At 43.7% G+C, this 12,949-nt stretch overlaps 1 protein-coding gene across 1 annotated transcript; it reads left to right on the top strand.

Annotated features, from left to right (window-relative positions):
• Positions 1–3,351: 3,351 nt before the first annotated feature.
• On the top strand, positions 3,352–7,564 carry PPP1R3C (protein phosphatase 1 regulatory subunit 3C). The gene is made up of 2 exons (XM_074874918.1): positions 3,352–3,415; positions 5,020–7,564. The coding sequence occupies exons 1-2, from the start codon at positions 3,402–3,404 to the stop codon at positions 5,963–5,965; spliced, it is 960 nt and encodes a 319-aa protein (XP_074731019.1). The 5' UTR covers positions 3,352–3,401; the 3' UTR covers positions 5,966–7,564.
• The last annotated feature ends 5,385 nt before the right edge of the window (positions 7,565–12,949 follow it).

Genomic DNA, 12,949 nt, shown 5'->3' with positions numbered 1-12,949 from the left:
GGCTGCAAACTATTTTTAAAAACATACATTTAAAGTTTACTGAACTACAGTGACTATACAAAAACTGTATTTACTAGAGGTAACATTGAAATTAGCTTCTTACATTTAGTGCAGTGTTTTCAGAAAAGAAAACCTAGTCTAGGTTGCAATTTGGGTTTCCTTGCTGCAAAAGCAGTTGGAGGTACAATCTCCTGTGATGGGGCTTGATTTTGTAATGAGCCCTGCCTCTTCCAGGCACATATTTCTGCCATTGCTTCTATGTGCACCCACAAATGTCAGGAAAGCTGATATGCCACAAAGTGCTGCCAAATGCACAGTAAGACAATGATTTTTTTCCCTCCAGTGCTCCCATTTTAGCAGCCCTGTTTTAAAGGTAAGCAGACAGCCAGATCTACATTTTAAGCTGCCGATGACAGGAGAGCTGCCGAACTAAAATAACTGGAAACCTGAGTCCTCTGTAAAAAGTGCAGCTAGGGAACTGTCATTGACAGTGCAAACTGGTGTGATACCTCAGATAACCCTGTCGGTTTGCCTCGATGCAGGAACATCTCTCCTTGGATGAGGAAAGAGTTACCCTGGCTCTGCACAACATGCTTTGCTTGTATTGGCAACCGGAAGCTGGAACACCAGTCTGTGGCCATGAACGTGCTCCAGGTTACCAAGAAGGCACGAAGCTGCTGTATCCAGGCCATATTTACTGACTTGGGCAATGCTATGCCCACGAAGGGCTCTGTATCTCACTGCTGGTTTTTTGCTAAGCATATCACCTTAAATAATCTTTCATGATGTTTTCTAAAGCAAAACATTTTAACACAAAGGGAACAAAACATTTTATAGCAATAAAGACTGCAATGAGCTACTACATAGTAGCAGAAATACGTGTAGCAAAGCCTTGAGGTGATTCCTTTTGTGCAGGCTTCAAGCATGGAATAAAATAATTTCCCAGGTCTTATTGAATGCCTGCACATAGGTAGTGCGATACAGCAGCCTCAGCTGCTGCACGTGCTCCCCAATAATGCAGCAGCCCAGCTAAGCAGTGCTGTGGGGGAAGCTGCATGGACAAAGGTTCAAGTGGCACAGGCTCATAAAACTTCTCCAGAGTTACTTGCTCATATTTTATAATGGGTAAATAGAGGAGATTTGGTAAGTGACAGTCACGTGCCCAATACTCCCTTATTCCTGTGGGGGATGTTGGGCCCTGCTTATTTCTGCTGGGGCTGAAAGTATTTCTAGCTCTTCCCAAAGAGCCTTGCAACTAGCAAGGCTTACAGAGCACAGGTACAGTTTTCTAGCACTTTCCCTAGGCAAATGATGAGAAAGTATCATCTACTTTTGAGAGGGAGCTGGCAGTCACCAAGAGATAAGAAAGACTGGGAAGGGAAAGGAGAGGAAGAGGATGTGTGTGGCAAGGATGTGACTGGAGAAGCGAAAGACTGGGGAAGGTCATCCTGAATAACTGGCACCAGGGAACAGAGCAGTACTTTCCAAAACCTTGTCTGCATTGCCAGTTAGTGCTTCAGGCTTCATCTGTGTGACACTTACTGTCATGTATTGGCATGAAAGGCAGGAACTTCAGTCACCAAGGGTCCAAGCTAAGAAACTGAAGTCTTACTGTCCTATGAATACTCTCATTATACATACAGAGACAGTGTGCTGATCTGTGGGCCATGCATCAGTCAGCAGAAATCTTCTCTCTTCAGCCCTTTCATGACTTTTTTCTCTCTGTTTCAGTGTAGTTTGAATCCAAAATGGAGGTGTCCTTGTCACCACCCACCATGCTCACATAATAACACACTATTTCCTAGTAAACTCTCACACATAGCAGTGGAGCTTTTCATTTTTCTTGCTCCCAAACCAAGAACAGAAAAATAATTTGCATGAGACAGAAAAATTCTGTATCATCTATTCATCACTGTAAGTCCCCTTTGGTTCATGCAGAGCACGTGACTTCCTGATGTTCTTTGTGCATAGTCTCTTCTACTGATAAAAACTATGAACTCAGAAAATTACAGTTCACAGACTCCATATCACATCTTAGAGTGTGACTGCAAGTCACCTGTTGCCCTTGGGAAGGAGCAGATGGGCCAGCAAGAAGGTGACAGTGAAACCGGATCCACAGAAGACCCACAGAGCCAGTTAGCAGTCAGGGCACAGTCTTTGAAGAGCAGTAGCTCGGGGATTGACCTTCCCTGGGCGACTCACAGCCTGCAGAAGACAGCATGCTGCCACGCGTGGGCTGTCCACTCCTCCAGCATCTGCAAGGGCTTTCAGCCTTGTGGATCATGTGTGTGGGGCCTTCTGGGAGGCAGGACGCAAGCAGTAACACATCATTGCTGTGGCTAGGGCAGCAGAGGCCGTGTTATACCAATTTTTGTCCCTTTGCAATAGAAACAGGCAATAGATACAATGTGGGAACGACCAAAAGGCTTGTCATGTCCTCAGACGGTGCGCATATCACCATGTATGGGAGGTGAAAAGCCATCAGCACTATTCAAATTAAACATCCAAAAGTACTTTTTCACTGAGGACAAGGACAGTTATATTCCAGGATGACAGATTTCTGGCCCTGGCAACATTATCTTACAACGTAGGGCTCCAGCTCCTTTTCAAAGAAGCTGGCAGTCTATAATTTCAACTGGGTATTACTTTTGTGCCATTAGGTAACATCCTTTAGCAGTAACTTGAAACAGCCCTACTTTGACCTGTGAAACAATACCCACTTCACATGGAAATCCCAGGTAGCAAATCCCTGTTTGCTTTCCAGCTGCTTGAAAAAGTAGGTGTTTGAGCAAGTCCCCCTTGAAACTCCTGCCTGCCTTCCAGCTGCTCTGTCGAGGCCTGGTCTCCTGCCTTTCCGACAGAGGACAGGAGAGCAAGGCGCAGTTTTGTCGCAGGCTCCTGCAGCGCCGCAGCTCCCTGCTCTCCCCCCCGGCCCAGGTCGGGCAGGCTGACTGCTGTCAGGGAGGGGGCTGCTTGGCTCCCCCTCGGAAACACTTGCAGTAAGACAGGAAGAGTGAGGGCCCCTGGCCATAAGTAGGCAATATAGTTGGGCCGGGGGGGGGGGGGGGAAGGAAAAAAAAGGGGGGCGGGAAAGAAGGGGGAGGGGGCAAAAAGAAAAAAAAAAAAAGAAAAAATGAGATGGAACCCGCGGGTGTCCCTGCGCGGGGGGCGGCTCCGCAGCCGGGCCAGCCGCCACGGCCCCGCCAGGACACGTGAAGCGGCGGCGGCAGCAGCCGCCCCCACCGCCGGCACGCAGAGCCCCGCCACGCCGGGCCGCACCCCCGCGGGACCGGGGCCGCCCCTTGGCCGCCCGCCGCGGGAAGTGCCCCATAAAGGCGGCGGCGGCGGCGCCGGGCGAGGCGCGGAGCGGCCCCGGGAGCAGGAGGCGGCGGCGCGGCCCCATGCACTGCAGCAGGTAAGCGCCGCCGCCCCCGGGCCAGCGCCGCGGGGTGCGGGACCTCCGCGTTGTCTACGCGCGCCCCTCCGCACCCGCGGAAGCAGCCGCCGCCGGGCTCCAGCCTCGGGGGGAGTAAAGCCGCAACGCGCGCGGCTCTCCTCCCGCCCCCCTCGCCCGGTTTTATAGGTCCTGCAAACGCGCCCTTACACTGAGTAGTGCTGAACCTGCCTCATCTTTTACCAGCAGTTCATTTTCGCCTCTTCTAGCAGCCTGTCTTTTTCAGGTTGTGGTGTTGGGTTTGGTGGTGGTTTTTTTTTTTTTTTTTTTTTTTTCCTTCTCTCCCCCTCCTTCTAAGCAAAAGCTTAGGAGCTGGTCACGAAAGTTGCAGAGAGTGTTTTGAAGCTTTCATTCTTTTCCTATTACAGCAAAGCAAAACTTGATTGATTTGATACTGGTACTTTCCTCGTCCTACTTATTATGGCAAGTACTGTCACAATAAAAAAAGCAAGGAGAAGATTTAAGAGGCCAGTGCATATTCTGCTTTTTTTGGCAGGGCTCTGGAATACCATGAGAACCCTGGGAAGGAGAAAGCCATTTATTTAAGTGACAAAGCAAATGTTCTGGCTTCCCATGACTCAACAAAAATCCACATTTCAAGCAAGAACTGCATCCTTCTCAGAAGGACTGTGCTGCATTTGAAGCCCGTTTTTACAAATATTCAAGTTAGCTGGCTTTGAATGGACCCTGTTCTTGCATAGTAATTGAGAGGGAAGGTTATGAATAAGTCCTTAGAAATAAAGCTGGAGGATTTTTATTGAATACTTGAAGTAGGCTTTCAGCTTGGACTTTGGGTATTATAAAAAGATGTTTTTAAGCACAATGAGGTGAAAAAATAAAGCGTGTGTTGTCCCTTGTCTGTCCCCCCCTTTTTTTTCCTCTATTCACTCAGCAGTCAACATTGACAGTGCAAAAGAGCTCCAATACCTAGACCTAGGTTAATGGCTCATAGAAAATATTTCCAAAGGTGCTTTAGCATTTTTATTCATCTGAATTAACCAAAACCACAGTGCCTAACAAATGCGCTTACAGTTGTTCAGAGCCACAGCATGACAGTTCAGCTTCAAGATACATAGCATCCCCATTTGATGCTCCAATGGGATAGGCGACTTGCTTAATATAGTGCTGTCTCTGCTGAGATGAAGCAGCTGATCCAGCTTGCTGGAATTTTAAGACCTGGCTCCAAGTCTCTAAAAGGGAAGCTAAAGTGGATGAGCACTTTCACTGTAACTGGATCTGTTTTACTGGTTACTAGAATGTCCTTTTATGTATTTTCAAGGAAATGTGTTTAATTAGCTGTCACTAAAATCTGTTTTTCAGAGGTTCAGAAGAAGCAAATGAGACTACATTTGAATTGGAAGAGTTCAGAGTTAGCAAGAAATGACTGAATAGTTGCACCCTAGTTCCTTCGCTTGAACTGTCAATTTTAATTTAGGCTGCATTATTTAAAGACATGCAAAGACAAAGCCATGAATAATTAAGACAGGGGATGAAGCAAATATGCATTCTTAAGAAGCTTTTTACCTGATGTAACAAATAACATCCTGTCTTTCTGCTCCTTTCAGAATGATACAGATCTTGGACCCAAGACCCTTGCCAAGCTCCATCATGCCCGTGGACATGGCCATGAGAATTTGCTTAGCCCATTCTCCACCGCTGAAGAGTTTTCTCAGCCCTCTTGAGGACTGTCAAAGAAACAATTTTGTGAATAGATTCAAACCTCTCAGACCGTGTCTTCACGTGAAACGTGACTCTGAAGCTCAGAATGGCAACTGGAACCACTCAGCAGCCCGAGCCAAGAAGCGAGTTGTGTTTGCAGACTCGAAGGGGCTGTCCCTGACGGCAATACACACATTCTCTGAGTCCCAGGAGCACTCTGGGTGGGATCTTCAGTTTGACCTCTTAGGCCTTGAAAACATAACATCTGGCTTAAAGCTGCATGAGGAGAAACACTTGATTCTAGGTTTCCCTCGGCCCTCGGCTGACTACCTGGACTTCAGGAACCGCCTGCAGAAGAATTTGGTCTGCCTGGAGAACTGCACCCTGCAAGAGAAGGTGCTGTCGGGCACTGTGAAAGTGAAAAACGTGAGCTTTGAAAAAAAGGTTCAGGTTCGAATTACCTTTGATACATGGAAGACCTACACAGATGTTGAGTGTGTATATATGAACAATGTTTACAGCGATTCTGAAAATGATACCTTCTCATTTATCATTGACTTGCCTCCTGCCATTTCCTCTGAAGAGAAGATAGAGTTTTGCATTTCTTACCAAAGTGGAGAACGTACCTTCTGGGACAATAATGAGGGTCAAAATTACAAGATTCTCCACACAGAGTGGAAACCTGATGGTGTTCAGATACCACCTGCCAAGAAAGACTGTGTAGACCTTCAGACTCCAAGGAGAGAACAAGAGAGAGAGCCTGATCAACTAGGCAGTCCAAGGCTGTCCAGTGGTCTCTTTCCCCAGTGGCAGAGCTTGGGTCAGATTGAAAATTCATCACCATATTGGTGATCCATACTAGCAAGGAAGCATTCTTCCATTTGCCAACAGAACAGTGTTAGTTTTCTGGTTCACATACTACGCAGTGAAACCATCTGGCAGGTTTTGTTGGCTGTCTGAACATACCCAAATTCACTAGTCTGCAGGACTTGTTAAACCATATTATGCTACTGAAGTTCTTCACCAAAACTTACCCTTGGCGCGAAGAAAACCAAGACAAAACCCATGCATATGTCACCCACTTTAGAAATAGCATGCCTGTATCTTAAGTATATGCTGCTTGCTTTCTGCTGTTGACTCTCCTGAGTCAGGAGGAGGGAGACTCTTGTGAGGAAGTATGGAAGGCAATGGTATCTTAGTAAGCTGTAGTAACTGCATGTGTGAAAGTGTGTGCGTGCACAGGGATGTTACATGAACAGAACATCACAATTCACTTTGCACCTATTAGGAGTGCAGTAGATATCAGGTGATGCTGTCAGGATGGCGGCTTGCTATGACCCTTGATGTGCTTGTAGCAGAGGCAGGTAGGATTTATGACTTCAACACAGGTTAACAAACTTGGAGAGAATAATAGAAAAGTGGGAGAAGAGGAAGAGGTAGAATGTGCTGTATAACTTGGAAATGTACAGTGTTCTAATTTCTTCTTTCCAAAGCTGGTCTTCTAAATCCCACAGAAAGTTTTATGGAATACAAAGGAGAATACAGAAAACAATGCAGAGTAGTTGAAGTGACCTCTGCTTTGGGAAGATGTCTCTGTCCTTGTTGGCTTTGTGAATAATAAATGTCTTGCATTTGAGAACAAATCTAACCTTGACTTCATCATCCTACTCACTTGGCAGGCAGATGGTTAGTTACCCTCTAATGTTAAAAGAAAAATGTGCCTTTTAAAAAAAATTTAAAACTACCTTACATGCCAAAAATAGGCTTAGGTGACAAAGAGTGATTTGTAGGCTTCCTAGACCATAGCAACATTAGATGATTTGACTCATCACCTGATCTAATCTTACAGCATCTGATGGTCGAATATCCTACTCCCTATTGCAAAGTTAGCGATGACTTTTCACAAGTGTGTAACATAGGCAAGGTCCTTCATATTGAAGACAGTGAATTAGCTGCACTTTGTGAAAGTTGATTTCTTTAAAAGAGCAGGATTGCTAGTTTCTTCTAGACTGAATATAGGCTTGCACATAAATAGAAAACTGCTCTGTTTTATTGTACCTCATTTTCTGAAGTTTGTTTTTAGACTTCAGTAAACTAATGTATATTTTTATCTGTATGCTTACAATTTAGCTTTCTGGGCTGTCAAACTGTAAAGGTGATACGTGTTTCATGCAAGACTTGTGTGAGAAGTTGTCGAATACATACCTGGCAGGTGTGAATACTGGCACACCTTTTAGCTGTACAGAAATGGTGTTAACATCAAAATATAAATCACATTTTTGCCCATTGCTAAGAAGTATAATATCTTGAGTCTGAAGCTATTTGCAGTACAGCGAGACGATAAATACTAAAGTGAAATAAGCCTCCTCCACTAATTGCACTTTTCCCCTACGTAACCCTTGCTGTTATGTGTAAACTAGCCATTTTAAGAATAAATTGTATTTTGATACACCTGGTTCTTACTGTGTCAGCTCAATCCGTCTATTTTTTCAAATTCTTTAAACAGCTTTAGTTGTGATACAAGGTATAACCAGTTTGTTCTGTGCCATGGGATGTTACTAAAGCTGGCCGTGGTATGGTATCTCAGGTCAGCAGCTGGCATGACCCTGAAGATGAAATACAAGTTCTTCACTAAATGAGAGGTCCTCAAAAGTATTTGCCTTTTGAGTTGTGTCATTTAAAAAAAAAAAAACCAAAACCAAACACTTGTTTTTGGTTATCTCACCAAATTTAACTGCAATATTTTGGTTTGACAGATTCTGTCAGGGATCTTGCTGTGCCATGGGTGAGTCTATCTGGCAGGAGTCTGGCTTAATCCGATGGCCAGACTTACCTGCTGAGCTATAGCATATGTGATGCTTTCATGGGTGCATCTAGACAACAGCACTTAATGTCTTCTGGCTCACTTTCAAGTGGTACTAAGCTCGTTATGCTGCCTCCTGCAGCTGTACTGCTGTTAGGGGCACTGGCAGACTGGGTTTTCTTCTCTTAGACACAGGAAGCCAGCTGAATTGCCATCAGTACCATCCAACTCCCTGCAAACATGGCACTAACAGCATGTTACCTGGGGAATGAATTTAGAGATTCCACATTGCAAAGCGTGCACTGGACACAGAGCCCTCCTTTCCCCAGTGGCATCTAACAATCTCAAACTCTACTAAGTACGACACTCTCTTACTGCACAGGAGCTCTTATGATCTATACTGCACCACCAGCTCCCTGGTCTAGAAAAAGTAGTGAAATGAAGAGAGGTTTGTAACTTAAGTGGCTCAAAAGCTCTGCTGCCTCAATGGGGGACTTTGCTTCAGCAAACTAGATGCAAGGCTACTGGTTAGAGCAGAAGCCTTCTCGCATGAGGAAAAGTAGCATTTCTTATCCTCCAGCCAAGTTTTGTGACAAGCCATCACAAGAGAAAATGCTTACTTGTCCTCCTCTTGACCGAGACATAAATCACTTAAAAATACCAGAAAACAGGTTCCTTTGACCAAGCTTTGGCTTTAAGCCATCTTCTTTGCATAGATGCCTTGCAAGATGTTATTTGCCCAGCAGAGAGGCAATATGGTGCTGCAGTGTCGCTCAGCAGCTCCAAAGCCCTTGGACAGTTGAGAGAGCAAAGGCTTTCTCCTTTCTCCACTCCCTCCCAAAGCAATGCACTTTCACTCATTTATCTTTTAAAACAGAGCTTGTGTTTAATACTAAAGCTCACATCTATCAAAAAGGTAACAGGCTCCTAGAGGAAGATATTAGCAACACTAAGGTATATTAACTGAAAAAAAAAAAATCAGTATTACAAATGTATTTATCAGACACTGAGAAAAACAATGTCACCCTTAGCCCAGGGGATTCAAACATGCATCTTAGATGATGCTCTTTCAGACACATCCTACTCAAAAACTGAAGGTATAAAGCAGATGCAGTTCTGGAAACATCTTGCAAACCTATGGCATCATTTCATTCCCTTCGGGAGTCACTTTTCCAGCTGCATTGTAGTTTTGTATTTCCGCCACTAAGGTGACAGAGTGGATGACTGGTTTCATTCCTACAGCTCTGTAGGTCTAAGGTGTCTAACTTTCAGTTATAGCCTATGGGTGGCACAGTACTTACAGACTTTATTCTTCAAACATAAGTGTTTCAAGTTGTACTCACTTTTGTGAAGCTAGGCCTAGTCTTAACATGCAAAATTAAATTTAAATTTGCTGGTGTTTCATATTGACAAAGATCTGTCACCCTGGAAAATCAGCATCTGAACATTTCCTGAGAACATAATTAGAATTTTCACAGGCAATTAATGAATGTCTTTCTCTGTAATTATATCTATGTAAACAAATTACCACAATTTATATGGTAAATTAATGGTAATATGGTAGATGTTATGGTTTTACATATATATAAAACAACTCCTATCCCTCTCAGACACTTCTGAGCTTTGAAATGAAATGTAATCAAGAATAAAATGTTTCAGTGAGGCTGAAATAAAGTAAGGCTGTGCTAAATCCTCTCAAGAGGCCTCTCCTCCTGTTTCAAGAATCACCTGTACTTCAGCCATTCTTGCCTGGCATTTGCTTAACCTGTTCTTACAGCCCTCCAGTGATGGAGGCTCCAGAAGCTTTCCAATTATTCTTTCCTCTTCTTACCTTAAAAGAGGCTCCTGAGGTCTTAGCCTAATTAAAATTAAGCTCCTAATTACTTGTTTTATTCTGTATAGACAACAAGAAGAAACTATTGCTTTCTTTTTGCAACAGCCTGTAAGTGCTTGAGAGCAAAGAACAGTTTTCCTTCCACTCCCCACGTCCCTTCTCTAGGCTAGGCAATACTTCATTTAATGAAAAATGGGTGTTTTGGCTTTTCATCCACATTTGGAAAGGAACCTGTTAGACCTTTGAATTTTCCTCAAGGCAGAAATATCAGTCTCTGCTAGCTCTGGTAAAAGGCTTGTGGCGTGGTCCTCAACTTCACCAGTGAAAAGTTCACACAGCTCAATACCTATCTTTCATTGCTCAACTGACTTCATCTGTCTCATACAATAAGGCCTTGAGAATGTATGTATCATTTCTGTAGTGCTTGATAGACTGTCTATGAAGCTTATGACAACAGAGCAGATTGAATTAGTGATGTGTTTCACCGACATTTTATTTTAAGTATGGCATTTCCTCCATTAAAAACATTCATCTTTTTCCTGCTCCTGTATTGCAACCTGCTTCTAACATTCCAGCCTTTGTTTATCTCCTTTCTGGACTAGTCATTAAGTTGGTCAGTTTTCATTTCTTCCACCTGAAGAACAGTGTTTTCTGCTTCAGTGACAAAATTCATGCCAGCTTGATAGGATTCATGCAGAGAAGGCAGACTGACTTTTGTTTTTGCAGTGTTCACTGCAGGTGGCCCAGTGTTGATCTCAGTAAGTGCATCTTTCAGACAGTAAGGTAGAAAATACCAGGGTATATCAGCACTGTGTGTCTGCTCTGTTACTGATAATTTTGTAAAATGCTCTGGCCCTTGCAGTACACTGAGTGTACAGCAGTCACGTACACGTGTTACATCCTTGGCTTTCTTTGAGCACAAGGGAGAAAACAAGGCTGCTCAACAGCTAAAGACTGGGCTTTCTGACAGTCAGTAAGGTTATGGTTACAATAAGTTAGCAACAAGAACCGATTCAGGGGAAAGTTGTACGTACTGAACAAACAAACATAGTATACCAGAAACTGGAAATCTGCAAGAGAAGAAATTGGTCTATAGTTTACTATACTGTAAAAGAAATAAACGGGGAAAAATAAAATAAAAATTATTTGCTTCAAAGGTGTTATTGGGGAAATACCTTTGCTATCTCTTCATATTTCAGGTCATTGTAGTATTTTACATGCTTTCGGACTTGCAGCGTCTTGCTCTCTGCTTTTAGGAACAACATGAAAGTGGCTGCTGCTACACACTTGACTAGGTGGCAATGGGACTGATACAGCAATTCCCCTCTCTTACAGGGATGGTAAAACAAACCAAAAAGCTTCACACAGCACAACTCTCACCTTAAGTAATCCCCCCTTACCCCAATCACACAACTGTAGTTAACCACAAAGTCGTATCTGTGAAATTGTAATATCAAAAAGCAAGTATTTGATTTTTTTTGAAAGTATACCTCTTACTGATATTCTTTTGAGAAAATGTGATTTTAACAGACGAATTCATAGTATGCAACAAGTATCATTAACTGAAGTCAGGGTGTGGTGGCTTTGTGTGTTTTTGTGTTTTGTTCTTTTTTAAAGGCTTTTCTTTGCAAGGCTTTGCTTTTGTCTCCTGCCTTCCCACTCACAATCTCCCTACAATTTCCTATGCCCAGAGCTAATTCAACATCTAACCAGGAGACAGATAGGTTCTGAAAGCAGCCAGCTGCCTTACTTCAACCCAACAGATACCATAGAATTTATAGAGATTTACAAAAAAACCCCCTTAAAACACAAAACCACAACACGCCAAACCAAAAAAACAAACAAGCCATACCCCTAGTTCTATTCCTCAATTTAAAGCTGATTATATACTGCAGGTCCATCAGGTCAGGAATATTATGGTACACCACAAACATCTTTGACTTAACTCTGAGCACCATAGCAAATCCACTGATCCCAGGAAAACACATCTGTTCATAGAGCACAGCCACAGCCATTACTATTCTCCCCTACTCTACCCATAAAAAAGCTTAGGCCACCCACTGATACAGTGCAGAAACATGCAGGAGCTGCAGAGCGAGGTGGATACAGCTAAAGATGACTTTGTGGTCAGGTGACAATCATATGTCAAATACTGATACTCTACAAACCCTCCATCTAGCAAAGGTGAGTAAAAGGAGAGCTTCTAACATTTTCTGCTGCACTTTATTGTTTCCTTGGAAGAGTCCCACCCTCCCTTTTGCTCTCAAAGGTGCACAGTCAAGACCGGCACATGGTCTCCATGTCTGTAACTATCACTTCAGAAGCTGCACCAGCAAAAGCATTTACCCTTTACTCAGCATTGGGAAATCAGGAAATGTTAACTTCCAAGCCATTCTCCCCAGCCCTAGAGCTTCTTTTTTCTATTAGGCTATAAGATCCTCCTTTTCTTACCTGGCATAATCTTCTGAAAGACCATGGTTATCCGAATTGCTGGACAATATAACTTTCAGAGGCCTGTCATCATCTTTGTTTAGGCAGGACACCAGGGCAGTATATAATCCCATTACACAGGAACAGTCCACTGGCAGAAAGGAAACCCCAGCAATTGAGATAGGAAAGGCTAGGATCACTTACAGGTTCTCAGGACAAACGCTAAGAACTACCCCCACCAGTAGGAGATGGAAATGATGCTTTAGGGATAGGTGTTATTGCTGAAGTAAATCTGCAGGCCTGATGTCAGCCTGGGAGTGGTGGGTTAGTGCTAAGTGCTGCATTAGCAGCATCTGAAAAAATGGGAGTAGCAGATGCTGATTGTATGGCACACATGATGGTTATTTGCTAAATAACTGAATGACATTCATTCCCCTCCAGATTAAACCTTTACCATGCTGGAGAAAAGCAAAAGGGGTATTTCACAGGCCCCTGTCTCAGCAGTCTAGTTGCACTGGGACCAGTTGCCCAACTTTTTACATTGGTTCATGTGAAAGCATAAGGTCAAGGCACCACTGAAGACACACCTGGGCCTGTGCTGAATGCAGGGTGGACCTTCTTTGAGTAAGGGGTGTGGGTACAAGGTGTTTCTACTCTGCTGGAAGAGGGAGTGATGGAGTAATACACTCTGTGTTGAGTATGAGTGAAGACTGATCCTCTATTTCAAGATCCATGAGCAGCTGAATACTGAAGAACTTGACTGTGATAT

The sequence above is a fragment of the Strix uralensis genome, chromosome 7 (genome assembly GCF_047716275.1).
Source record: "Strix uralensis isolate ZFMK-TIS-50842 chromosome 7, bStrUra1, whole genome shotgun sequence".
NCBI classification, from domain to species: Eukaryota; Metazoa; Chordata; class Aves; order Strigiformes; family Strigidae; genus Strix; species Strix uralensis.
This window is presented reverse-complemented; position numbering and strand designations above follow the sequence as displayed.